General features: G+C 40.4%; 1 protein-coding gene across 1 annotated transcript in view; it reads right to left on the reverse strand.

Moving 5' to 3' along the window:
- mybpc2a (myosin binding protein Ca) overlaps positions 1-26406 on the reverse strand; it is a 73874-nt gene that overhangs the window by 24918 nt on the left and 22550 nt on the right. The window contains exons 4-12 of the mRNA XM_030735342.1: positions 19750-19833; positions 19469-19617; positions 16657-16774; positions 16369-16417; positions 11349-11405; positions 11079-11245; positions 10675-10807; positions 4652-4776; positions 782-887 (exon numbers count right to left, since the gene is read on the reverse strand). Of these exons, the coding sequence (XP_030591202.1) occupies positions 782-887; positions 4652-4776; positions 10675-10807; positions 11079-11245; positions 11349-11405; positions 16369-16417; positions 16657-16774; positions 19469-19617; positions 19750-19833 (988 nt within the window). The remainder of the gene's footprint in view (positions 1-781; positions 888-4651; positions 4777-10674; positions 10808-11078; positions 11246-11348; positions 11406-16368; positions 16418-16656; positions 16775-19468; positions 19618-19749; positions 19834-26406) is intronic.

Raw genomic sequence — 26406 nt, forward strand, 5'->3', positions numbered from 1 at the left:
TGGGAAAGTGGCTCCAGCAGATTCCAGGAATGACATATGAGATGTCTGTCCAGAAGAGTGCAGTCCTCAAGCTCCCAGGCCTCTGGTAGGAGGACCCAAGCCTGAAGGACAAAAGACCACCCAGAGAGCAAGTGGGGAATGTCTTCTGGAGAAGATTGTTAGACCACAAGATTAGGGATGCAACAATTCTGAAATTTTAAGCTAATAGCAATGTTTAAAACAGCAATTTGGTTGGGAGCGTATTGATAGATCCTTACTAATAATGTTTTGTTGTTATTGTTACTTATTACAGCTTTTGCACCAATAAATCTTCATTTGAAAGCTTTTCATTACACTGTCTTTTAACAATAAACCAGCACAATACTGATATGACACAATAGATAAATCTCCACCATTGCCATCAGTAAATGGTATCTTATTTGCTAATGGCCGTCAGCCAATATACTGTCATGGTAAAGAGAAAGCACACCCTCTGTCAAATCTGTTGCTTAGCAGGTCTTAAAATGAGGGAAATACAACCTCATTGAGCAACTTAAATGACACATTTTACTGTGTCATTTATTTAATAAAAATTAAGCCAAACTGCAGAAGCAATATGTGAAAAACTAAGTACTCTGTGAGCTGTGTCAAAATTGCTTTACGAGACCTTGAAACTTATTCTCTCATTGGACTGTTCATTCCTTTGCACCTATCCTTTATTTATTAGCTGTGTAGCAAAAATCAGAAAGGCATGACTTCAGACTGATGACCTCAGAGTGACCCGACAGGTATATTAGCTCACCATATGACGTTAGCTCCTTCCTCAGAAACTTCCACTTCAAACTCCACCCTCTCACCCACCACAGTATGAACATCATCCAGCAGCTTAGTGATGGTGACCGGAGGTTCTGAAAACAAATAGCTCTGAGTCAAACAACAGATGGGTACTGAGTCATTAAAGAGTTACACTATGTTATGCAAATCACCAACTGGAAACTAGACACATGTAAAAATCACCAGAGTACACCAATAAGAGTGAAGAGTAAAAGAAGTGTGGCAAATAAAGACATCTAGAAAGAAGTGGGACTTGAGGAGAGTGAGTAATGATATTATATAATATCAACAGCAATACGAATGAAAAAATATTAATACTATATACCTGTACCTACAGTTCAGGTTTTTTAGTATTCTTTTCTTCTTTCTGAATAAGTGGTAGATACCCAGTCGCATAAAAGATATGCAAACCCTCTTTTGGATTTGAATAACAGCATCTCATGCTCCTGAAGTCCTTATCCAAAGAAACCAAACACACCCGTCTTGTCGAGGCGGAAGGCACCTCAAGTCTCCTGAGGTGGTGGGAGTCACATTGTGTAACCACATGGTGTGATGCTTGATGCTCTGCTAGCCTCAGCTATTTGTCACCGTCGGCATCCAGTCCCCCTCTGGACGTTTCAATTCTCTCTCCCCTCAGCTGGTGTGCTCACTACACTCACAGCACCACGGAAACATGTAAAAAATTTGACCGCGGGCATCGCAAAAGTTTTGTGAAATGAATTTGATGTTTTTTTTGTGCAACTGGCCACATAAAAACTGAGGAACACATTTCCCTCAGGAATACACAGAGACGCAGCCAGAAGAGTATGACACTGAAAGAGCGCAGTAGGTTTGTGATAGTGGCAGTACCCTCAAGTCTGGTAAGAGCAATGCGTGATTTGTACTTTGATATGGAATAACCATAACATGTTTGGAGGCTTGCAGAAACTCTTAAAGCGTGTTCACGTTGAATGCAACAGAAACTAGGATGTGCCACAATTGCATGTGAGCAGTAGTTTATCATGGAGTCATTCATTCAGTGAAGTGAGCTGAAAAAGTAACTGAACGAGCTGTACATGCTTCAGTTAGGACCGAGCTTTAAGCACATATTTCATGCTTCTCTTTTTTTCTGTTATATGACCTACTTAGTATTTAATAAATAATTACAAGCTTGGTTTTTTTAATTCTTAAGCCAAGCTGATGTCTGTTTATCTTGGACTCCTTTATATTGTCATTTGATTATGATTTATTGGGGTTTTTAGGTAGGCCTATATTATTATTATTATTATTATTATTATTATTATTATTATTATTATTATTATTATTATTATTATTATTATTATTATCCATCCAGCCATCCATTTTCTTCCACTTATGTGGGGTTGGGTCATGGGGACAGCAGCCTAAGCAGAGAAGCCCAGGCCTCCCTCTCCCCAGTTCATCCAGGGGATCCCAGAGACATTCCAGGCCAGCTGAGAGATACAGTCTCTTCAGCATGTCCTGGGTCTGCCCTGGGCTTGCTCCCAGTAGAACATGCCCGGAACACCTCACCCAAGAGGCGCCAAAGAGGCATCCTAGTCAGATGCCTGAACCACCTCAACTGGCTCCTTTCAATGAGGAGGAGCAGCAGCTCTACTTTGAGCCCCTCCCGAATAGCTGCACTCCTCACCCCTCTCTAAGGCAGAGGCCAGCCACCCTTCAGAGGAAGCTCATTTCTGCCGCTTGTATTCGTGATCTCATTCTTTCAGTCACTATCCAAAGCTCGTGACCATAGGTGAGGGTAGGGACGTAGGTTGACGTAGGTTAAATCGATAGCTTCACTTTAACACTCAGCTCCCTCTTCAGCATGACATACCGGTGCAGCCAATCCCAATCCATCTGTTGATCTCTCATTCCCTTCTCCTGTCACTCATGAAAAAGCCTGAGATACTTAAACTCATCCACCTGGGGCAGCAACTTGTCCCTGAGCCGGAGAGGGCACTCCACCCTTTTCCAGCTGAGGACTATGGCCTCAGACTTAGAGGTGCTGATTCTCATGCCAGCTGCTTCACACTCAGCTGCGAACCATTCCACTGCTAGCTGGAGGCCACCCCCTGATGAAGCCGACAATACCGCATCATCCACAAAGAGCAGAGATGAGATTATTATTATTAGTAGTAGTAGCAGTATTTCAGCTGCTGTAACAAAAAAACAAACAAACAAAAAAAAAATCATAAATATGGCATAGATAAAGGCAAATAAGGCAAGGCTTACTAAGCCCACACATCTGTTTGCAGAAGCTAGTTGAAGGGCAGCCAATCAGAAGAAAGCTGGCTTTTGGGGGAAGTGCTTAAAGAGAAAGGTGCTAATACACCTTGTTTCAAACAGTGGATGAACTGTTGTGGTATAAGACAAATACATTTTTTATACTATAATTTATATATGCAATGACTGATCAACCAGGGACCAGAATTATTTTTTTGCATTCTCAGCTCGGACCGGTGACCAGCCGGTCAGCTTCACGGGTGTCCAGTTACAAGCCAGTTGGCGTCATGCGTGCTGAGCACATGCACAGCAGCACAGGCAAATCTAGGGTGGTACAAGGAACAATTGATTTAATTTTTGGTAGTGATCCAGATCACAATCTGGATCCAGGATTCTGTAAAAAGATTCTTTCCTGGGAAAGATATGCACTCTACTGAGTGCTCTTCTAGTTTCATAAAGAGCTCAGAGGAAAAACATATTACACTAAAAGAAAACAACAGAAAAAATAGCTTTCGGATGAGTACATCCCACATAGTTGTTTGCTAGCCAGCTTACAAAAAACATCTTTACAGTCAGTATGATACACAGATTTTGACCTGATTTAATGGAGCTGAAAATGCTTCCTGTCTGAGCATACCTTCAGGAGTCATTTTTGATAAAGACAGACTAGGAAAAGTTAAATATGTAGCCCAAGCTCTTGCTTAAGTACTTTATGTCTTCTTTAAAGTACTGGGTGCTGGTTTAGACTAGCTGTCATGTGGTGAGCCCCCCTCTGCCCTGACTAGTGTCAGAATGAATCAGTGACAAAAGGTACTGATGTAGGTGTTTACAAACAGGCACATTTTTATATCTATATATGCAGCAACACTCAACAGTGCGCACAAAGACGCATACTGTAGCTGCCTGGGAGCGCTGTCTGTCTGTGCTGAAGAACTTGCACATTTTTATAGCCTCTGATAATATAAGAGAGTAAAGTATGGGATTAATATAGAAGCAGTAGACCCAGTTACATCCATTAAAATGTACACTAAAGTGACATACAGTTAGTTGATCACATGGGCCCTGTTCACACTGATAATTACATAGATCTATATAATATAATATAATATAATATAATATAATATAATATAATATAATATAATATAATATAATATAATATAATATAATAAGGGATAGTACACTAATATAAACCTGTGCTACAAGAATACACAGAACACAGAATAAAAATCTTGAATACAGACCTATCATACACCAAATTTGCACAGCAATTTTAATACTGCAATCGAACCACATTCAAATTGTCCTTCAAAAACACACATATCAGTCAAACTCGGATAAATATGTCAGCACATTAATACAAACAGCATGGTGACAATGATACATGACAATAAACAAAGCATGAAAATTTCACTCGCCACGTACCCATTAAAAATGAGTGAGCAGACAACAGAGCGCAGCATGTTACTGTGCGGCATAAAAGCATTGAAATACACAGATGACAGGAAGGGAACAGAGCTGTCAGGCCTCTCAACGCTCAAATGACAGCATTTGCTAAACCAAGCAGAAAAACCGCTCCCTCCTGAAAGGATTCCTCCAAAGACAGTGACTCATATACCTTTGACAAAAACCTCCGTGAAGCACTTCTCCTCCCCAACCACGCATTCATAGGCCGCGTCATCCGACAGGTTGCACTTATTGATAGTGAGTGTCCGCTTGTTGCCCACGCTCTCAAACATATACCTGGACGCAGAGGGATGGTGGGGGAAGATTATACGAGCAGGAGAAAGAAGAAATGAAAAGAGAGACAAAGAAAGGGAGAGAGAGAGAGAGAGAGAGAGGATAATGATTAAGTGCTTTCAGCAAATCCAACCACAGTCAGGCTCACGGGGGCCTGAAGACAACAGAGTGACTCAAAGTTACAGGCCAAGACAAAGAATCCACACATTTTGTGCAGATGCACAGCTAATATACGCTCCCACACACATGCATTGAGGTTGCTGTAAAGACGTGGTGACAAACATCAGTGAGCTACAGTAATGCCACAATGTCATCGCACATAATGACGAGGCAGTGATGAGAAAGATTCCCATGGTTACAAGCTGCAAGTATTCGCGTCATCAGACCACTCAAGGTCCATTAACAGTAGGTGTAATTTGAATACTGAATAAGTACATATTGTAGGGCTAACAGTTAAATAGAAATGCCTGAAACACAGTGTTCAGGATTAAATTGCATTAAACTGGGTTTCATGTTGTTGTTTTTTGTTTTTCTGTTTTGGATTCTTGATTCTGGTATCATGTGAGTCTCAGTTCTGTTATCACTGAATCTTTTGGTTTCTGTGTTTCCTTTAAGTTTATTCCAGTGATGTGTTTGACTTTATTGTTATCGTCTCATTTGGTTATGCCTCTCTGTTCCCCTGCTTAGTTAGATTTCCTGGTTTTTGTCTGTTTTACTTTGAAGGTTACTTTTTCTGCATGTCTTTTATCAGTTCTGCTTCCTGTCTGCCCTCTCATGATTCCCTGATTGGTTTTCCCTGTTCATTACGTGCACCTGTGTTTCGTTTCGCTCTTGTGTCTAATCCCTAATCAGGGCTCTGCATACGTAACCTAGTCATCCTCGTGTCCTTCGTCAAGACATCTGTTAAGCTCCTTAGTTGTGCTCTGTGTCTATGGTCCCTTGCAGCTTTGTGGACTGTGTTAATCTTTGAACTTCTGTATCAACCTCAATAAACTGGCTTGCTTTCTGTTTATTAAGTATCCCACCTGTGTCCTGTACCTAGCTCTAATTTATTTAATGCTTTCCAAACACATGTGCATCTTCTTTCCTTCTAAACACAACTTCTTAAGCTCCTCAAAAGGCCACTTGTGTAAATCACCAGAGACTCCAAAATTATAATACCCAACTTTACAGCAGAAATAAATATGGTTACAATTTCATATGTGGGGAGCCAAGCAATGAACCTACCGAACAAACGAACGTTTTTTTATTATATCATCATCATCATCATCATTAACTATTTTCCTCTCCAATGGGAGTCTATGGCAGCCACTAGAACTGTCTAGTCAAATGCTGCGAAATCTGGCACACTTCTTCAGGATACAGTAATCCCTCACTTATCACGGGTGTTACATTCCAGGACCACCCACGATAAGTGAAAATCCGTGAAGTAGGGACACTATATTTATTTTAATACTTATACATTATTTTAGTAGTTATACACTATTTTAAGTTTTTATAAACCCTCCCCACACACTTATACATCAAATATATACATTACTGTACAACACGTACTACGCATGTGAAGAAGGAGTACTGCAAAAACCCGTGAAACAGCGAAAATACTGCAATAAATATTTTACACTAATATTGATTGAAAACCCGCGAAACAGCGAGTCCGTGAAAAGCGAACTGTGAAGTAGCAAGGGATTACTGTAGTCTCATTTTCATCAAGTTATATGTCACTACCTTGAGCACTCTAGTGCCACCATTTGGACAAAGTTGGATTTGCATTTGCAAACGTAGCTAGTGACCCGAGTGGCCCATTTTCCATTGGAATCCAGGCCAGGTTCAACGCATCCTATGAAGTCTTTTTCTGCCATATTGAATTTTATGGAAATCCTTCAAGAGTTTTCATAGGTCACAGTGTTTGTCCAATGTTCACCAAAATTGACTGAGATCATCTTCAGGCCAAGCCTCACAAAAGTTATTAGATGGATTTTTGATTGTTCAAAGCTCTTGCCTTTTTTTTTTTTGTTTTTTTTAAGCTTGTAGTTATGGCTGGATCAGGAGACCCTCAACCATGCTCTTAGTTATGGTGCTGTAGGCTCAGGCAGCCGGGGCACTTGCTGTGATGTGCTGAGCATTTCTTCCACACGCACCTCTTTTCACTCTACATGCATTTACATATCCCTACTGGATGTCATTCATGTTTCTCTCTCCCATAGTGTGTGTTTTGTTCTTGTCCCTGCACTGAATTGTGCTCATCTTAGCCAATTAGGAATCACTGAACTGAAACTCTCAACAGTGGTTATAGTTGTGTTGGTGCCTTTTGGGGCATTTTTAATGAAAATATTGGCCAAATAACATGAATTATAGTGCGATTAATTGTACAGCTCAAAAAGTCTGTAACTTTTGTGAGTGAAATTCAATTTTTTTAAAATTTGGATGCTACTTCTAATAACTAGCATCTATGTGCAACTGTACAATGCACCCATACAGTCAATAGATGCATTTTGCACTGATGCACTGTCCAAATATGCTCACCATAGAGGAAACTTTAAATTGCAAGTACACAAGCTAATGGGTGACAGCATTGTAGCTATATCCATCTTTAATATACAGTCTCTTTTCAGAACTTACTTTAGTGCCTGTGTTACCCACAATGCATTTAACTCTGTTTAACTCTGCAGCTCCAGCTGACTCAAGAAACATCATGGGTGGCATTTCATTAATGTGTTATTTATCCCTGCTTCACAACACTCCCTCTGCAGCTGCACAAGCCTGTTCATGCTTTATTCACCAACAGCTGGGAACAGACTTTCAATAAACGTCTGTCATTCCTCGACATTAGTTCTTATGAGGTATCATTGTGTCACATACAGGGTACCACAGCCAATTCACCTGTTAGCTGAGTACACATGGCACGTTTCATCATACTATGTGTACTTTAAAATACTTTGAATAACCTGGATTTTGGAATTTCAAATGAATTGTATAATGAATAGAAGAATAAATTAAAGAAGCACAAAAAGACTAAAATGAGTCAGAACAGCATTTTTCCTCATCTCTGATGCTTTAGTGAAGTAAATTATACAAAAAGGCACAAAGTATAAAAAAATCACTTTTTTTATACTTAATAAACAACATATTAAGTCAGTAATGAAAAACATAAAACAAAATTAAACTCATTTTCTATCCTGCTTTTAATACTGTGGTAAAATATGAACTCTCAGCTGGTCATAATAAGATAATCTCTTTTTTATGAATTACAACCAATGAATTATTGGCTTTGTTTTGGTTTTACATCTCATGCACAGCAGTAGTAGGAGTGAAATAAAGCAAAAAAGACTGGGATTGTACAAGTAATACCCTGATCCCAATGGCTTTTAGTCAGTAACCTAAAACATTTGATTTGTTAGAGCTGAATGGTCACAGCCCACAGCCTGGAGACACCTCCGAGGAGGCTCTGCTCAGGCCAAAATAAAAGTCGCCTCTCCCAATGTAACTGTCTTAATCATAACAGGAAGAGGGCCGCCTTACTTTCCAGTAACAGCATGAAAATTCGTGAAATAGCAGATGGTGGAGCTATTGAAAATATAGCACTTGCGACAGCTGTAGCCTCTTCAATAAAAGACCACAAGAAGCCTTTGAAGGAGGAGGGAAAAGAGCACAGAGGAGAGCGACACAGACACTGGATAAAGCTCAGCAGGCTAAAGAGGTTCAAAAAGTAACATATGTATTCTGACAGACATCCCAGTCAGAGCTAAAGAATTCAGAATTAACCATTTACAATGCAGTCTCTGCACTTGAGGAAGGCTGTGTTTACTGAACAACTTGAACTGCACTCTGCAACTATTGTAGCTGCTCCAATTGGTCAAGTTGTTATTGCAATAATGTTAGTGACATAATCAGAGCAAGCTAAATGATTTAAAGGAGAATGTTTTATTTGTTTATGTTTTATTTTAGACGTTGTATTTCCCCTTAAAGGGGCTATTGTGGTTGTCATGCAAACTTTGCACTCTTAAACTCTGTTGTGATGCAAGGAAAGGAGAACACGCATAAATCTGGGACATCCTGCAAGCTGACTTAATCATGAGCATATTTGTCCGCCCACACGTTTGCTTATGTGTGTGTGGCTGACTTTGACTGTAGTCATACTGTCAAAAGTACTTCTTCTTGGGAAGCTCACCACCTACATGCAATGGTGGATTACCCTACTACCTAATACCCTACTACAGTAGTGGTAAGTCATTTTAGTTTGACAGTGAGACATATTAATGGAACCAGTGTCAACAGACAAGGAGCTAAATCAAATACAAGATGTGACCTGGAGGACGAAGGCAGAATGATAACAGGATAGTCCTAAGACATGGTATTGCACTGCCTAAGAGTAACTGAAAAGCACAGAAAATACTCATACAATTTGTCCGCTTATAGTTGTAGTATTGACTACATTTGATCAGGCTTTGAATTTTGAATGCATGCCAAGTCCAAGTGGAGAGCAAAAAAAGGACCAGATTTGCTAAAATGTAATCTCAAAACAACTTATTATTGCAGGACAATGATTTAGTTTTTTATTAGTTTAATTGTAAACATTGACCGACGCACAGAACAGGAATTCTTGTACCACAAAAAATCAGGAAGTGTAGAGCCTGCAGATTACCCCGCATTTCTACAACTCTTAGTTTCTCGAAATCTCTACAAATAAAGAGTGCAAAGTTAGCATGAAAATTCCAGCCATATTAAACACATAAATCGGATTCTTCTTTAATGACAGACCCTATGCTGGCGCAGTGGGTCCTGGGTTACTTCTGGTGCATGACAATGCCCGGTCTCATGTGGTGAGAGTATGCAGGCAGTTCCTGGAGGATGAAGGAATTGATACCACTGACTGGCCCCCACCCTCGCCTGACCTAAATCCAACAGAACACCTCTGGCACATTGTGTTTCGGGCCATCCAACGCCACCAGACTGAAACTCAGGTTGTCCAGGAGCTCAGTGATGCCCTGGCCCAGATCTGGGAGGAGCTCCCCAAGACAACATCCGTCGTCTTATTAGGACCATGTCCTGATGTTGTTGGGCACGCATATAAGCATGTGGGGCCCATACAACTGAGTACCATTTTGAGTTGCTGCAATGAAATTTTGGCAAAATGGAATAGCCTGCTGCATCATTTTTTCACTTTGCTTTTTTGGGGTGTCTTTGAATTCAGCACTCTGTAGGTTGATAATTTTCATTTCCATCAAATGATATGGCATTCCTTCATTCCTAACACATTACCCGACTCTCTGTTTTGTTCTTTGTGTCTCCTGTGCTATCTGTCCCTTCCCCTTACTGCTTACCTTCTCTCTCTGTGTCAAGTTCTTGTGTCTTAGTCTTGGAGGCGTTAATTATATTTCCTGTCTTATTTTGACAGTCAGTGATCTTGTGTGTTTTGTATTTAGTTTTACTTCCCTTGTCTTGTCTCCTGTGAGTTTCAGCTGTTTTCCCCTCCTGTGTCCCCTTCCCTTGTTACCTTGCATATTTATCGTCTCGTCTTCCCTTTGTCCTTTATTAGAGTCTCAATTTACGTCCAGTTTATGGCCTTGTTCCTATGCTCCTAGCTCCTGTGTTCCTAGCTCCTGTATTTCCTCACTCTGGTGTGTTCCCAGTTTAGGTTTTCAAGTGTTATAGTCTTTCCTGTCCTTACCTAATGTTCATGTTTTTGTATCAGCCACAATAAAGCCTTACTTTTTGTTAGCCCCATCTGCCTGCCTTTTGTCCTGCATCTCGGTCCTTCCCCATGCTCCACACGGTCAAAATCCATTAATCATAGCAGATATTAAATGAAATACAGAGTACACTCAAATACTCCATTATGGCCCATTACATAAAAACCTTTCTTGTGCACACAAACATAAATACTGGACAGTGGCTCACTTGGCTGATGGTTTGATTTCCTGTCCATTTTTGAGCCATTTGACCTGAGCGTCGGGATCGGCCACTTCCACAGTAAGTTGGATCTTCTTGCCCTTGTCCACCGAATATGCCGTATCCAGCTTCTTCAGGAAAGCTGACAAGAAAGCATTTTTTAGGCTACTTGCTTTGCTTTAAGGGCCAAATGATATTTAACTGCCAACCAGCAGCAGGCATATACTCACACACATTCCACCTGTCGTCCCAGCAATAAAACTGCTCCCCCTTTAAATGCTGGCCTTTAGATGCTGCTGGTATTTACAGCCTACTGCATTAGGAGGTCCCATTTCCTGTCTGCTATCTCATTCAAAGCACAAACTCTGCTTTTGCCTCATAAGCCCTCTCCTTTCTCTACCCTTGTCCCTTACCGTCACTCTTTTTGGACTCAGCCTTCATCTTCTTCAGCCTCTTCAGCATGCCCCTCAGGTCTGTGATGCCATATTGAAAGGCAATCTTCTCATAGTCACAGGGCTTAGCATTCTTCAGGATTTCCCACACGTCCACTTCTGGCTCCTCCTTCCTCTCCTTCTTCTGCCTGGTGGTGTTTAAGATTAATTGTGAATGAAAGTGCAAACCAAGTTTAAGACAGAAGAAGATGAAGATGAAAGATGTTTCTTTGAAAATGTGAATGATCTTGCCTTTTCTTGAGCAGTGCACTGAAGTCTAGCTCTCCAGCATCCTCATCTGCATCACCACTGGAATTAAAAGAAGTTCAATTCTGCGTTTATTGTCTTTCATTTTTATCCTGTGCTGTTTCTATCATTTGTAAATTGTATAGCACGAAAAAACATTAATAGCATATGTACATTAAAGAACACATCCTCTTTTATTCCATATTGCACATATGTAGCACACAAAAACCACAAATGGATGGTAAGTGAGGGGTAAATATCCAGCACAGTGGGATCAGACATCAAAGGTAGTTAATGTAAATTCCCAATTTTAAATCCCAATTTTAAAATTTACTTAAGCTTAAAACAGAATTTGCAGGGGGGGAAATGCTATAACTGTCCAAAAATCTATGTATTGTGTTGAAGTGATATTTAACTGTAGGTGGACCGTACTTTTGTATAGTACCAATTTGTACCACAAGATGCTGCAGTGAGTCGGCCAGGCAAGTCATTAAGAACAAAATTCGTATTTATAAAAATAGCCTGGCTAAAGGCAAAGCATCCTAAAGAAATTGTGTTGTCAGCTGGCTAAATGAAATATGAAATCTTAAAACAAAAAACAGCAATCAGAACAATAACTGGTAGTTAAAATTTGCAGAGGGTAATCATAAATTAATCATTCTAATGTATTTTTGACCTTTCCTGTTGCTGTTTTATATAAAAACATGAATTCCTCTCCAGTCTGTAAAGTGAAACCAGTAAAGTGTCTTAAAACTGCATTCATTTTTCACGTGGCCAGCAGGGGGCAACAGCTCTGATTCCAAAAAGAAGCCAGATTGTACAGACTCCATGTAGCCCTATGTTCCCTTGTTCTATGAGCTCAGTAACTTGACCTTTCTGTTTATAACATTATGTTCCTTTTGTAAATTAAGGTTGCTTAATGCCTTAATGTGCTTAACAGTTAACAGTTCATAACATAATTTAACAGTTACTACTTAACAGCAGTTGATTAGATGCTAGCCTATGAGTGCGTTGCGTCTGATCAACCCCTGGCCTGTGACGTCTCATTTCAGAACACGATGGCAATGGCAAAAATGCTTAACTCAAGGCTTGACAGCAGGACCTCTGACTCCACCAAAGCAACACCCTCACCTAAACCAAACTTTACAGTTTACAACAGTCAGAAGTCATTTGAAGTGGCCCATTGCTTGCTCTGTGCAGTATGGGCAACTTTGGCCACCTGATTTTACCCAAAGTTGTCTCAATTATAGTCATATCCTGCAAGTTCTTAAGTATGGTTAAGAAGATTTAAGCCAGGATGTGGTTAAAGACATAAGCATCAGTGAACGGGTGTAAACACTCAAAAAAAGACCGTCACATGCAAAATATTTTGTTGAATGCAAGTGGGGGGAATTACACATCTCTAACCATGCATAAAACCCTTTATTACCCCTCAGATGCACATTTGCACCTATAAAGTGATGGTGAATGTGTTGTGGTGTGGCATCATCAGTCACTCTCTCGTGCTCAACAAGGTGACAAGCACTGTGTGTGGCACGTGCCAATAAATGTCTACAGGATCGAGTGCTGCTTGTTTTCCACTGTAAATGGTTTTGGCAGCTCCTTTGCAGCGTGGAGTGTGTTTTCCTGGCATTGTTGAGGCTCATTGAACCCTTCAGAGAGAAAGATAAATGCCAGTAAATTCAGAGCCATTCTAAGTGATCATGCACGTCCTATGGATGAACAGTTCATCCAAGGATAACATCTATCCGTGTTATCCTTGCCATCCTAATGGAAGTAAATTCTCGCAGGGTGGTAATGTCGTCACTCACCAGGCGCACACGACCACCAAATGATGAAAACAATGAGCGTGAAAATGATGTGTGCGGTGTGCTGTGGTCACAGCAATTGCAAAAATCTCAATCTGCTTGGGCACTTCTGTGAGCTTCTTGAGCACTACAATAGACAACCGTCCATCATTAACACAAAGAAAGGGAGCAAGTTTGTTTGACACGTTTTTCTCAGAAGCAACACAAAAGTTAATTTATCTGAAAAATTCAAAGTTCAGATGAAAATAGAGGTGAAGTGATTCGTGTGAAGAGCTCTGCTTCACTGTCTGAGCATGTGCAATGAGAGAAAAGATATAAATTCTATTATAAAACTGTTAAAGTAATGGGTACTGTTGTAGTGTGGCGTGACAGATAGTGATTCAGGCAAATGTTTGTGTATAAATTCTAATTATGAAGGGTACAGTACTGCTGAGCACCAACAACACCAATCGTATAAAAAGATGGAACAGTGACGCCACAGTGAAAGTGATGTCCCCAGATCGTTATCGTTAATTTAAGATGACATAGCAGCAGGACACAGCCTAGCTGAATCTCTGATTCAACATGAGTCAAAAATGCGGACTTCAAGCTATGATCAATAATTTATGCCATACTTTAAAGACGTATCAAATGTGAGGACAATATACAGGAAAAATTTTTCCTGTATATTGTCCTCACATTTGGTGTGTGTTTAATGCAGGTGGAAACAAAAAAAAAAGAAATCTCGACATTCCCTTTCCTATTGGTGGAAAAATGCACCACATCAACCAATTAAAAAATTATATCGCAATATGTGGTATTTGGTTGCTGAGGAACAGGTGAAAGACAGTGAAACTGATAGCAAGTTTAGCTGTGATGTGCTCCTCTGTCTTGTGGTGGACTGAAACTGTTTTTTGGAGTTGCACAAATAATTTGTGAGGGATCTTATTGTGATAACAGATTGTTTTATAAATAGTTGTTCAAAAAACGCCTGAGGCATTGCCTGCATTTTAATGTAAACAGTTGTATTTATCTTTGCTGTTTGCTAAATTTGCAGATAAGTTTTTAACATTACAGCTTATATTTGTAATTTAAGTTGTAAAAATATTTCGCTGTTTTTTTTTTTTTGTTTGTTTGTTTGTTTTTTGTGGTTTTCATGATCTACTCTGGTTTTATGTTTTTGTGCGATTTTAGGTCCAATGTGTTAATACAGTCTGTCAAAATGAAAAAAATAACTGTACAGTCACACATGTGAGGTTGTGCTGAAAACAATGATACCAAATGATACCAAAGGTAAACAGTTTTTACAGTGAAATATAAAGTAAAATCTAATGTAGTCAAAAACAGCCAATTATACACTAGATCCCAGAGAGTTAAACCATGATGATCATTTTGTAAATCATGATTTCCTTTATAGTTAAAAAAAGATGAGCTTGGCTATTCTGTGATTGACAGGTTGTGGCCATATAGGTATGCAGTGTCTCTGGTTTGCACTAAAAGATATTCTGAGGAGCACATTTTGTTTTAAGGCTGCTCTTCTCTATGAAAAAAGAATAACAGATCCACCTTAACAACTAAGTTGGCTAGCTAGCTACCTCTAAACAGACTGAGATGGTGATGGCCTGATGTCAAAATCAAAGCTTTAAAACTGTAGTCCACAAACCAGAGTGATGTCCTGCTGGCTAGATCCATCTTTTATTTACAGTCTATGTAAAAAACACATTATGTGTAGACATTTGAGGCTGGAATACATTAAATGTAAGCCTTTATCTCGAATGATGTCCCTTTGGTTTTGTTTGTTTTTTCCTTGGTTTAGCTTTAGATTTGTTATTACCACTTATCGTGGCCCACTAAGAAAGAAATTTAAATAAAATCCAGTGCCAGAAGAATTCAATCAATTGAGATGTGTGGGGGATTTTAGCCTAAACTGTTTACACGTGGGCTGAATCAGTCATTATGACCTTCATCTTTGTGTAACATTGCTGTGACAGACTATCTAATAAATCCAGATCTGCATGTACACATTTCTGTGATAAGAATAAACATAGTGGGGTATAATGAGACTGCTAGCAATAAATGATTTGAAATGCTGGTTAAACACTTGCAGACCGCCATGTAAACATAAAGTTTGTATTTTGTATTTCCTTTTGAAGCCCTCTCAGCTGGCTGACCAGTCAGTGAAAACACAACACAAAGAAAAAATAGCCTGATGTGCCTGGGGCACGCAATGAAGCGCTTGTGCTATTTCAGAGAGACACAAAAGTCTGGGGTAAATAAAACTCGAGAAATTAAAAGAAGGGGAATGTGTATCTTAATGCATGTAGACCTCATGTATTAGGTTGGCATCTTATAACACATGATAAGAGAAACATAAATGATCCTTCAATGGGAAACAGGATGATCCATACTTAGCTTCAAAAAGTCTGAGCTGCAAGACCTTCACGTAACAAGCTGTTTAACACACTCATACACGATTTATTCCAGCAACATATTAGAGTTTTAACCAACTTTTCACTTTTCATTTATCTCACCAACCTCCTCTCTCCTTCACCCTCTCTCTCCCTCATATCAGCACTCTGCAAATAAGCACACTGTCATCCTGTCTAAACCGCAATATGATGCTGTCTTTTTGCATGCAGCGTTTCTCATCTTACCTGCCCATTTTTACTCCTGCTCTAATGAGGGGGGGAAATTATATTTTTAAACACAGATTACAAATATGGCGACTCAAGGTATCAGTGCAAAGGTGTCAACTGATTTACCATCACAGAGCACGTATGCATATGTACAGCTTACAGGCTGAGAACAGCTGAAATCTCATTTGAAAAAAAAATACATATTCACAGGATACATTAGCATAGACCAGCTTCACACAGGCCAGAAGCAGAGACAGAAATAGACAGTGAGAGAAAAAGTCACACACACACACAAAAGAAATACTCCCTTCTGAGATTGTTACTGAGACATGTGACGAAATACATAAGATCCTAAACCACGAGGGAGTCCAGGTGAAGCAAAACACTGAGGCAGCAGTTGCACTGAGACGTGACAAAAAGAGAGAGATGGCAGACTGAGTGACTCATACAAAGTCGACTACAACTGAGGGATAGACAGGCACACGGGCAGAGACGCTGGTTGAGACTGACAGATGCCCAGAGGCAGCGATCTACAGAGGAGCATATGCGAGACAGTGTGATGGGTGACATGTAGAGTAGACCCACGCCGACACTGACACTCACGATCGCTTAAATGCCTCCAAGATGTTGTCCTGCTGGTCCTCTTGTGCAGCTGAAACCAGACAGAAGGAGAAAGGCTGGTGAGAGCTCAGCTAGGTTAATTCATTACACAGTGGGCTTGAGCAGCAAAGGAATAATGGACTGATGACCTCGCTAGGCCACTAAATGATAGGACCTAATGTGTATCGCACTCACTGAGTTATTGCCTGACAAAGCCAGTTACATAGTAATGGTGGATACGCCGAATGGAAGATGACAATAATGTGATTAAGTGTCTGTCTCCAGACCTACCCTGCACGGAGACTTCGAATGTGCAGCTGTCGCACTTGTCTTTGGAGGTGACCTCGCAGCGGTAGCCACCTGCGTCTCCATCCACTACTTTGATGATGCTCATCTCGTAAGTGTAGATCTGACAGAGAGAGAGGGGATGATATGCTGGGAACACACAATTAAATGAACACCCAAACACACACACGTAAACGTACGCGCACGTATATAAGTAGGGCGTGCTCACAAACACGTGCTCAGGGTATGGATAAAGCCTTCAGGATAATATGGACTTCGTTGAAATGTTGCTCAGTTAGCTAGTCACCCACTCTGGACTTTGATTACATATTCGTCTTTTCCCCGATTTTCTGCAGAAACATTAATGGAAAGTGTAATGAACTGAGTTTTTTCCAGCATATTTGAAAACTTGAAGAAATTGTGATGTTAAGGAAGTGATAGTAAACAAATCTGCAGTGTTCATTCCCCGTGGATAACCTCACACACACTGGCACTCGGAAACTAAACAACGCGTCTGGTAAGAACTGTTGTGAAATAGTAAGATGCCTTTGTGCATTTATTTATAGTAGTATAATCCAGCAAGTTTTAAACATGAAGTGTCCTGTGCCACGGTCGCAGAAATGTAGTTTCACAGGCTTTGAATAAAAATTGATGCTCATTCCCAGGTTTAAAAAAATGAACACAGAGAGTCTGACATAAATGCTAGGAGCAGGCTAACTTGCATGCAGTGAGAATATTCAAAAGTGGACAGTTAGCTTGTAGCACTTATTAATTTTTTTGTCTGAAACTTACAATGTACAAGTGCAACCATAAGTAGTGTTCACATGATGTGTTTGTAACTTTCAAAAAGTTGAATGTGTAGGCTAAACTTCATCCCCCAGTCAGTACTCTGCTCTTCACTACATAGAGGAAGGAAAGTGACCACCTACCAATTGCCAACCAGCTGGAAGAGATTAAGTCATCAGCACATGATCTATTACAATGCTAGCCTGATTTTGTGTGTGTATATTCGAACATAGTGTGGTGGTCTTTAATGTGGTCAGAGATGTGTATAAGTTGTAAATGTTCCTGAAATGTGGCATCCAGCCCAAGAATAAAGATTAAATGCTGCAATCATTTTCCAGTTTCCAATAAGTACAAAACCTACTGTGTCTGATTTAAGAAGGCACCTTGTCAAAATGTATGTGCAACATAATGTGACTAAATGGCCTCAGGCAGCAACACCCTGGCAACCTCCGGTTGCTAGGGAAAAATGTGTATTCCCTAACCTCTTGGTAAGCGGTTGCTGAAGGTTGTTGGCTGTAAGTAAAACTGGTCACAAAAAATCTCCCTGTGATTGCTTTGGTTGCTAGCAGATTGCTGTCACCTGCACTTTGCACTTGTCTGCAAACACTTGCAAACTAACCACTGAGCAATAATGAAACTTGCAAAAGTGCAACGCAGAACTGGAAAAGGAGGCAATTCGCTGTCAAAGCTGTGCCTTGCCTCTGTACCCAACACATTTCAAAAGGTGCAACTTTTATTTTGAAGGTGAAAGCTCTGTGTTTCCGTTTTGTGTCACAGTTTCACAACTGCTTATTGAGTAGTTGGCAAGTCAACAGCTTCCATACAAATTGCCAGTGACTGCTGCAATCTGCTAGTGACCAAAGCAATTGCATGGAGGTTTTTGGTGTAGTTCCTTATACCTCTGTGAGGCTAGTTTCATGTAGCAACAAGTAACTGCCTGCAAACTCTCGCCAACTGGTTGGGGAATATACTCTTTTTTTCCCCTAGTGACCAGTGGTTGTCAGGCAGTCACCAACCAGTCTCTAGGCCTGTGTGACTGGGGCTTTAGGGTCCTAAAAACTGCCAGTTAGCACACCTATGCTAATGCCCATAAAAAGTATTATTTTATAGGTTATTAAGAATTTTTTTTCAGTCTCATTGCATTAGGTGTATAAAATCAAGCACCTAGCCATGCAGTCTGTTGTTACAAACATTTGTGACAGAATAGGTCCTCTAGAGAGCTCACTGAATTTGAGTGTGGTACTGTATCAGGATGCAACTGTTGCAGCAAGTCAGTTCCGAGCAGGGGTCACCATGTGCCGAGGCGCATAGTACGTGTAGTGTCTGAAATGCCTGTGTGAAACTGCATGTATGTTGTCTCCTAAAGGTGTAGGAAAATTCCAGCAAGGGGCCTCTCAGTTTGGGAGCTCATCTTCACTGTCTATCTTTACCAAAAAAGGAAAGGTATTTAATGGGGGTCTCTGAGCCCCTCCAAAAACTGGTAGAAACCAGCCTAGGTGTGACAACGTGTGTACCAGATGTTAAAGCCTATATAAGGCTGTAAGTTTCTTTGTTCAGTGTGCAGAAGATCATTGGCCTTCTTTCTCACCCACATGTCTCGAGCATCTGTATTTTGCCATTGTCTTTTTATAATAAATCTTATGTTATTCTATAAAGACTGTGTTGACCAAGAATTCCTTCAAACACAACATAATGGCATCAAGATCAAGAAACCACACACGTGAAAGTTGTCAATGAGCTGCTGACTCAATAACAGCAGATTTCCAAACATCAGCAAAAAATTGTGCACTTGAAGCTTCATGGCATGGGTTTCCATGGCAGCAGCTCCTGTAGGTGTAATGTGTAATTTTGTCTGTATAGGGTATCTGTACAAAAGCCCGTAACATGCTGAGATATTTTGGTCTACACTACAATGGTCAGCCAACTAACTGAAAGATTTACTGTAATATCCATAAGGCCCTGTGGATATTGCTGTCTTTGCATTAATGCATTCACAGAGGTTACATTCAACACAGAGAGAATAAATGTGTACCTTGGTGTTTCTGTCATAGGACTCTTTAAACTGCAGGTGCTTTCCAGCTTTGCTACCCAGGTCAAGCCACTTCCCCTTCAGCCATTTCATGACCGGTCTCTTTGTCAGGTTCGAGGAGTCCACTTTAGCCACAAACGTGATGTCCTTGCCTGCCAAGAACAAAGATTAAATGCAGTAATTAATTAAACTGCATGTGTTACGACTGGAATTTAGCACTAAGTGGCCACTCCTTTCATTCTGGATATAACTCAGGGGTTTTATGGCTGATCATTTTGCCGGACCTTTTGTTGCTGTGACGCTCTCTGGCTTCTCCACAAACAGGCCGGTAAGCTCGGACAGCTGAGGACCCTCCCCTGGAAGATGATCTGCAATGGGAGCGGAGTGGAGGGATCACGGAGGACAAATTAAAACAAGAAAATCTGATCTCAGCACAGCACACAGATTCTAAATAAATGCAGGAAATAAGGCGACCAAGCAAACCACCAAACTTCCTAATCGTGGTGTTCTTACTGAGAAGTGCCTACTGGAAAATCATTTGGGAAATTTCAGAAATTTAGTTCAAGGACACAAAGTCTCAACCCACTAAATTCTGTCTTTGCACGGTTGTTGAGTGTTGAAACTGAGCAACAATCTCTCCACGAGGCAGCGTGTTTGCATTATACCTTTGTTGTTACGCTGCACAAGCCATTTGGGACCCTCTGACAAATGATAAGCGACCAAGGAGCCCCCTGAAGCAGGCTGGCCCACAGGGAATATAGAAACTCCTCAGATCACCTCTGAAGACATCATATTACAACTGACTCTCTGCAATCATCTGCCACCCCGACAGAACATAACGGAAGCTGTACAGTCTTATCTTGGCAATAAAAAATGAGCTGCTCTTTTATCGACTCACTTGTTTCTTTTGCAAGTAAATTGATGTAACCTTTGTAAGGTGTTTGCTTGTCAGTTGATATACTTTGCAGAGACACTAACATATTAATTTCTCTTACCATCAGGAGGTAACTCTGCATTGAAGGGAGGGGAGGGGAGAGACAGCGAGGAACACATCAGTCTGTACAGTATTTGTGTTGTGCCATTAAACACAAGCGTTAATTGGCCCAGTGATCACCTTGATTTTGGGTGATGCACACTCACACATTAAATCAGCGTGCTCTCACACTCCAGAAGAATACATATTACTTTCTCAGAGTCTAATTAACATTTTTTTCTCTTTTTTTTTAAGGAAAGCACAACTGTTAATGAGTTATTTCTTCAAAAAAATTGTTCCTAAATCACTTTAACTGTTCTGAAGTTCAGCGCACAATCCACATAAATTATCTTCAGGCTCTGAGTCAGGCTTCCTGCACGTTTTACAAGAAAATCAGGTTTATACGCAAGCAATAAGGTAAATGCACATCAAACCACCAATCAAGTGGAGTGAGTAGGACCCTGATTGAACATCCATTGGACGAGATCAGTTGCTGAGAGAATGGATCCAGGGTCATGAGTCAGATAAGGTCATGCGCCTCCATAAATTCAGAGAGCCATACTGTCGGCGCCTCTTCCTCTCTCTGCTTTTATGGGCTCAGTTAATTTGATCTTTTAATCAAAAAGTACCCCTGAGGACAGATCCAAGTTCAGATGTTCAGGATGATTTAAAAGGTTTCCTTTGGAATGTTAAGTGGGTAAAACTGATTCTGGGATAGGACTCAGGGGACACTTTTGAATGTTTACACTCTCACGCTGTTACATTGGATACTGGCTGTGTTTGGGATGGGGCTTCTAAGTGAAATGAACCTCAGACGCTGTCTGTCTTTGGCACTGGGAGTTACGCCAACTGAGACCATTTTAACATAGATTACTTGTAGAGTTTGCCCACATTTTTTAATCTATTTGTAAAACATTACACAATAAAATAATATGAAATAGTGGATTTTATGGGGATGTTACTTCTTCATAATTTCTAATTATTCTACGTAATTTTCCTGAGCCACAGCATTAAAAGGGTTGTGCAATGAAGTAACTACAATTACCTTTTTACAATGCAACGTTCTCCTGGTAAAATCTAGGCCCTAGCATTCGTGGATATTATTTTGACATATACAGCCCGCTTGTTGCAGACCGAGCACACCCGTCAGTATTCCCTGAACATAGCAGCTTTCCCCAGCGGGACAACACCCACTATATACTTTTCAGCAATATTACCCCCCCCCCTTAAACAGCAACATGTATAAACAACAGGTGGGTGGGGCTTCTGTGCTTACAGCCAGAGCTGTGTCTGAGATAGCCACATTAGGGATATCTGCTGATCTCATCATTTAAAATTCTGGCCATGTTTAATATGGACGTCCATTACTGTAACAGTATATATATTCCACAGGGTAAAGAATAGAGTAATAGATCCCCTGTGATAATAGTGCTGTCAGATCATAAAACCCATGAAAATGAAAATTCTCTGACTGAATTTAGTCACTGCTTATTGAAAACTTTATGCTTTGTATTTATGTCGTTACTGAAATTCCCTAGTGTGCAGTTTGCAGTGCAGTTTCAGGGGGACTACTGTACACCGACTAAAGAATTTGCAGGTATTTGGTTGCCAAATTTTAGGTTTTTTGGAGGAAAAGATGAGGAAATTTGAAATTTATGGATCTGTAAAATGAAGTACTACACCTACTGTACAGTAGTGCAGTAATATAACACTGCATGTACAGTACTGCAGTTTCACAGTTATTGTTACTGTTTATTAATATTCTTCACCTAAGCAGCGCTACATTAAGAAAACAGTAATCAGTGCAGTGTAACAGTCTTCAGCACTAATAATAATTAGGACACGTCACACACAGAAGATATATCACTTTTTATAAAGCAGATCTGATCATTTCCCTTTTAAAACAAACGTTCACTTGGATGCTTTGGTGGAAGCAGTCTAACCACTATACTCAGAATCCCTTTGAAAGACTTTTTTATTGCAAGACACTGTCAGAAGCTTCTCTGTTATCTCTTATATTTGTATTTATTTACTCATTTTGCTGTCAACTTGTTTCATCTGACAGTTTATCAGCTGAATTTGCCGAGACTTGAATTGCTTTTAAGTTGTGTCTGTGCATTGTTTTCATCCTTTTGATTTAGGTTCCTTTATCTGTCTGCTGTGGGGCACTTTGTCACTTTTTGTTTTCTCCATAAATAAAGTTTCTTGTTTCGTGATTATGATTATTATTACATTCAGTAACCAGAAATCATAATGCCTATATTTCTGCAACAAAAAGTGCATCTTCATAATGTCTCCATCTGCTGAGTGAAAAACTTCAGTCAACCGTGATGGCCATCGCCAGAGCAATCCCAGGCTTCAGTGAGGAAGCGTTTTCAGTCCGACACCCATGTCCACTAACACAAAAAGTGGCTGACACAAAGCAAGCACAAACACGGAAAGCACAAAGAAGCCGGCGTTTATTGTGTCGAGCCTTTTGCTTACCATCCCTGGGCTCATTGTTGGCTAAATGAAAAGAAACAGTTGGTACATGGAAATTAGTCTTCACAGTGCAGCACGGGTCTCATCAGACTGCAGAGGGGTGTGTGTGTGTGTGTGTGTGTGTGTGTGTGTGTGTGTGTGTGTGTGTGTGTGTGTGTGTGTGTGTGTGTGTGTGTGTGTGAAAATGCTTCAACAAAGATCGGATTAAAGACAATGCATAAGCCTATTCACTCAGACAACCGCAATATCTTCAGACAAACACACACACAAACACACAGATAACAAAGCAAAGCACTTACCTAAATCTGTTAATGAAGAATAAGCACAGGTTTTGTAAATAAACAGGACTGAATAAGTGGCAATGCTGATATAATGTGCTGTAAGCTTTCCATGCAAATGCATGCTGCACATAAACACTGTATGACAGAAAAATGCTTGGCTTCACACGCGATCCGTGCCTCTGTGAGTTATAGTGATAATTTTAGAGATAAATCAATGTGTTTCATTTTGCAGATGAGTAAAGCCAAAACGAGCACACGCATATATCAACACACCTCTGAAGCTATTTAGCTGCAGGACGGTGCTACCCTCTATGGCAGGCTGCATGTAAAGGGAAACTGGTGCCATTTAGAACATTTTAATTATCAGGCACCAAACATAACGATCCCTGCACTGCTTTTTTTTTTTTATGTGCCATGCAAAGCTGTGTTTCTCTTTAGACAGGCCACCACTTGCTTCCCATTAAAGATACTGCATGAATGCCACTGGAAAAATATGTAATGGTACATCTTGCTCAAAGTACCAAAGCTATCATGAATGCTGCAGGTCTTGAAGATTTGGGACGATTAAAACAACACATTGAATTGTTGGTGGCAAGGTCCACATGCTATAAAGAGGTCTACTGAGATTGAGGAAAAAAGTGTGCTCATATGGATACACAAGATGAGCCGCAAATTTCTGTTTTTGTGAATCTGTAATTTTATTCAGAATTCAAGAAACCCGAATCAGACTGGACACAAAATTGAGCTGTAAAGTTGGAGGTGCTGCTTCAGACGCCCCTGGGCCAAGAAGGAAAAGATTTGTCAATTTTTCTTGTAGTAGCAGAAAATGTGATCTGATTTGCAGCACCTCTGTGGACTGATGGGTATTACCTCATAGGATGATGGGTGTTGTAGTGTTTAAACTCCTCTGCCATGCCATACAACCTGTGGTCACAACATAAACCTGCCCTATCTTTTCTCACCCCCAAGAGCATACCATGTTTCTGGGTTCAGTAACCTGTTTGAAGAAATCATTTAAGTAATTTAAGTAAATTTATCAATGAAGCCAGATAACACACATCAATTAATTAAACTGCAGGAATGTCTTAAAGACATTAAGGCCTGGATGACCTCTAATTTCCTGCTTCTAAATTCAGATAAAACTGAAATTCTTGTTCTCGGCCCCACAAATCTTAGAAACATGGTGTCTAACCAGATACTTACTCTGGATGGCATTACTTTGGCCTCCAGTAACACTGTGAGAAATCTTGGAGTCATTTTTGACCAGGATATGTCCTTCAATGCACATATTAAACAAATATGTAGGACCACTTTTTTGCATTTGCGCAATATTTCTAAAATTAGAAACATCCTTTCTCAGAGTGATGCTGAAAAGCTAATTCATGCATTTATTACTTCTAGGGTGGACTATTGTAATTCATTATTATCAGGCTGTCCTAAAAGCTCCCTGAAAAGCCTTCAGCTGATCCAAAATGCTGCAGCTAGAGTACTGACAGGGACTAGAAAGAGAGAGCAGATTTCTCCCATATTGGCTTCTCTTCATTGGCTCCCTGTTAACTCTAGAATAGAATTTAAAATTCTTCTCCTCACATACAAGGTCTTGAATAATCAGGCACCATCTGAACCATGTGACCCTGAACCATCCCTTAGTTATGCTGCTATAGGCCTAGTCTGCTGGGGGGTTCACATAATGCACTGTTTCTTTTCATTCACCTTATTTACTTAGTTTATACTCCACTCTGCATTTAATCATTAATTGATATTAATCTCTGGCTCTCTTCCACAGCATGTCTTTCTCTCCCCTCAGCCCAACCAGTCACGGCAGATGACTGCCCCTCCCTGAGCCTGGTTCTGCTGGAGGTTTCTTCCTGTTAAAGGGAGTTTTTCCTTCCCACTGTCACCAAGTGCTGCTCATAGGGGGTCGTTTTGACTGTTGGGTTTTCTCTGTATTATTGTAGGGTCTTTACCCACAATACAAAGCGCCTTGAGGCGACTGTTGGTTGTGATTTGGTGCTATATAAAAAATAAATAAATTGAATTAAGTACAAAACAGGGAAATTCAGCGATTCTGTTTTGTTTTTGTGCGCTCATATTGAGGCAATACACAGATGTGGGTGTCAGTGTCTCTATTGTGAATCTTAGACTCTTTAGATGCTGTGCTCATGTTGTGGTATTGTAATCACTGCACATCAAAGCCCAGTTTTAGTTGTGGTGTCTCATTTCTCCCTGATTTTCTGACAGAAATGCAAAATATCTCCATACATGACTCCTGAGGAATGCTGGGGGGTTGCTGTAGCTCAGCAGATCACCTACTGATCGGAAGATCGGCAGTTCAATTCCTGGCTACTCCAGGCTGCATGCCAGTGTATCCTTGGGCAAGATACTTAACCCCAAGTTGCTCTCCGACGCAAGTGTTAGGGTGTGAATGTGTGTGAATGTTAGATAATTAAGGCACTTAGCTTAGTTAATCATGGATGTGCTTGTGTGAATAGGGTAAATGTAAACATGTTGTTTACAAGCGCTTTGAGTGCTCAGACAGAGTGGAAAAGCACTATATAAGAACTAGTCCATTCGGTGTGATGTGCACTCTGAGTGCCCTTTTGCTAGCAAAGTTTATTAAAAGGCTGAGCCACAGAAATGAATAAGGACATCATCTTGACAGTTGTATCTATTGGCACTTTAATACCTATGGTAACGTGAATGTTTTCAACCTACTTCATACCAAACTCTTTTATTTGTAACATTCTTACTCCCATGAACATGAACAGTAACAGCATCAAGCTGACAGCCTCAAGTGTTTTGTTTTGCTGTTTTTAAAATTGCAGAAAAAAAAAAAAAACAGAGGCTTATCACATTTGTTTGGGGGGTTTTTTGTTCACATATGAAACTGTACTGTTCAACACCTGGAAAGAGATCAAATCAGCAGAGTTCCCCTTTAGATTGCAAAGCGTCATGCTTGCATTGGTGTTCGTGTTCCCTCCCAAAGCGGGACTCCCAAATCAAGTCCAACATTTTAGCTCTGCCAACTGCAGCCAGCACCGTGTTTCTGTGATCATCTGAAGCCAGCAGTAACATGGTGGGCACAACAGAAAGGATTTGGGGGACAAATTAGCAAAGTTCACAGGCATATGGCATGAGCTGTGAACAAGCTATGGCATGTTAAGCAAAAGGTCATGGAGTTAAGAACAAATTGAAGCTTTGCCAGC

The sequence above is a fragment of the Archocentrus centrarchus genome, chromosome 8 (genome assembly GCF_007364275.1).
Source record: "Archocentrus centrarchus isolate MPI-CPG fArcCen1 chromosome 8, fArcCen1, whole genome shotgun sequence".
NCBI classification, from domain to species: Eukaryota; Metazoa; Chordata; class Actinopteri; order Cichliformes; family Cichlidae; genus Archocentrus; species Archocentrus centrarchus.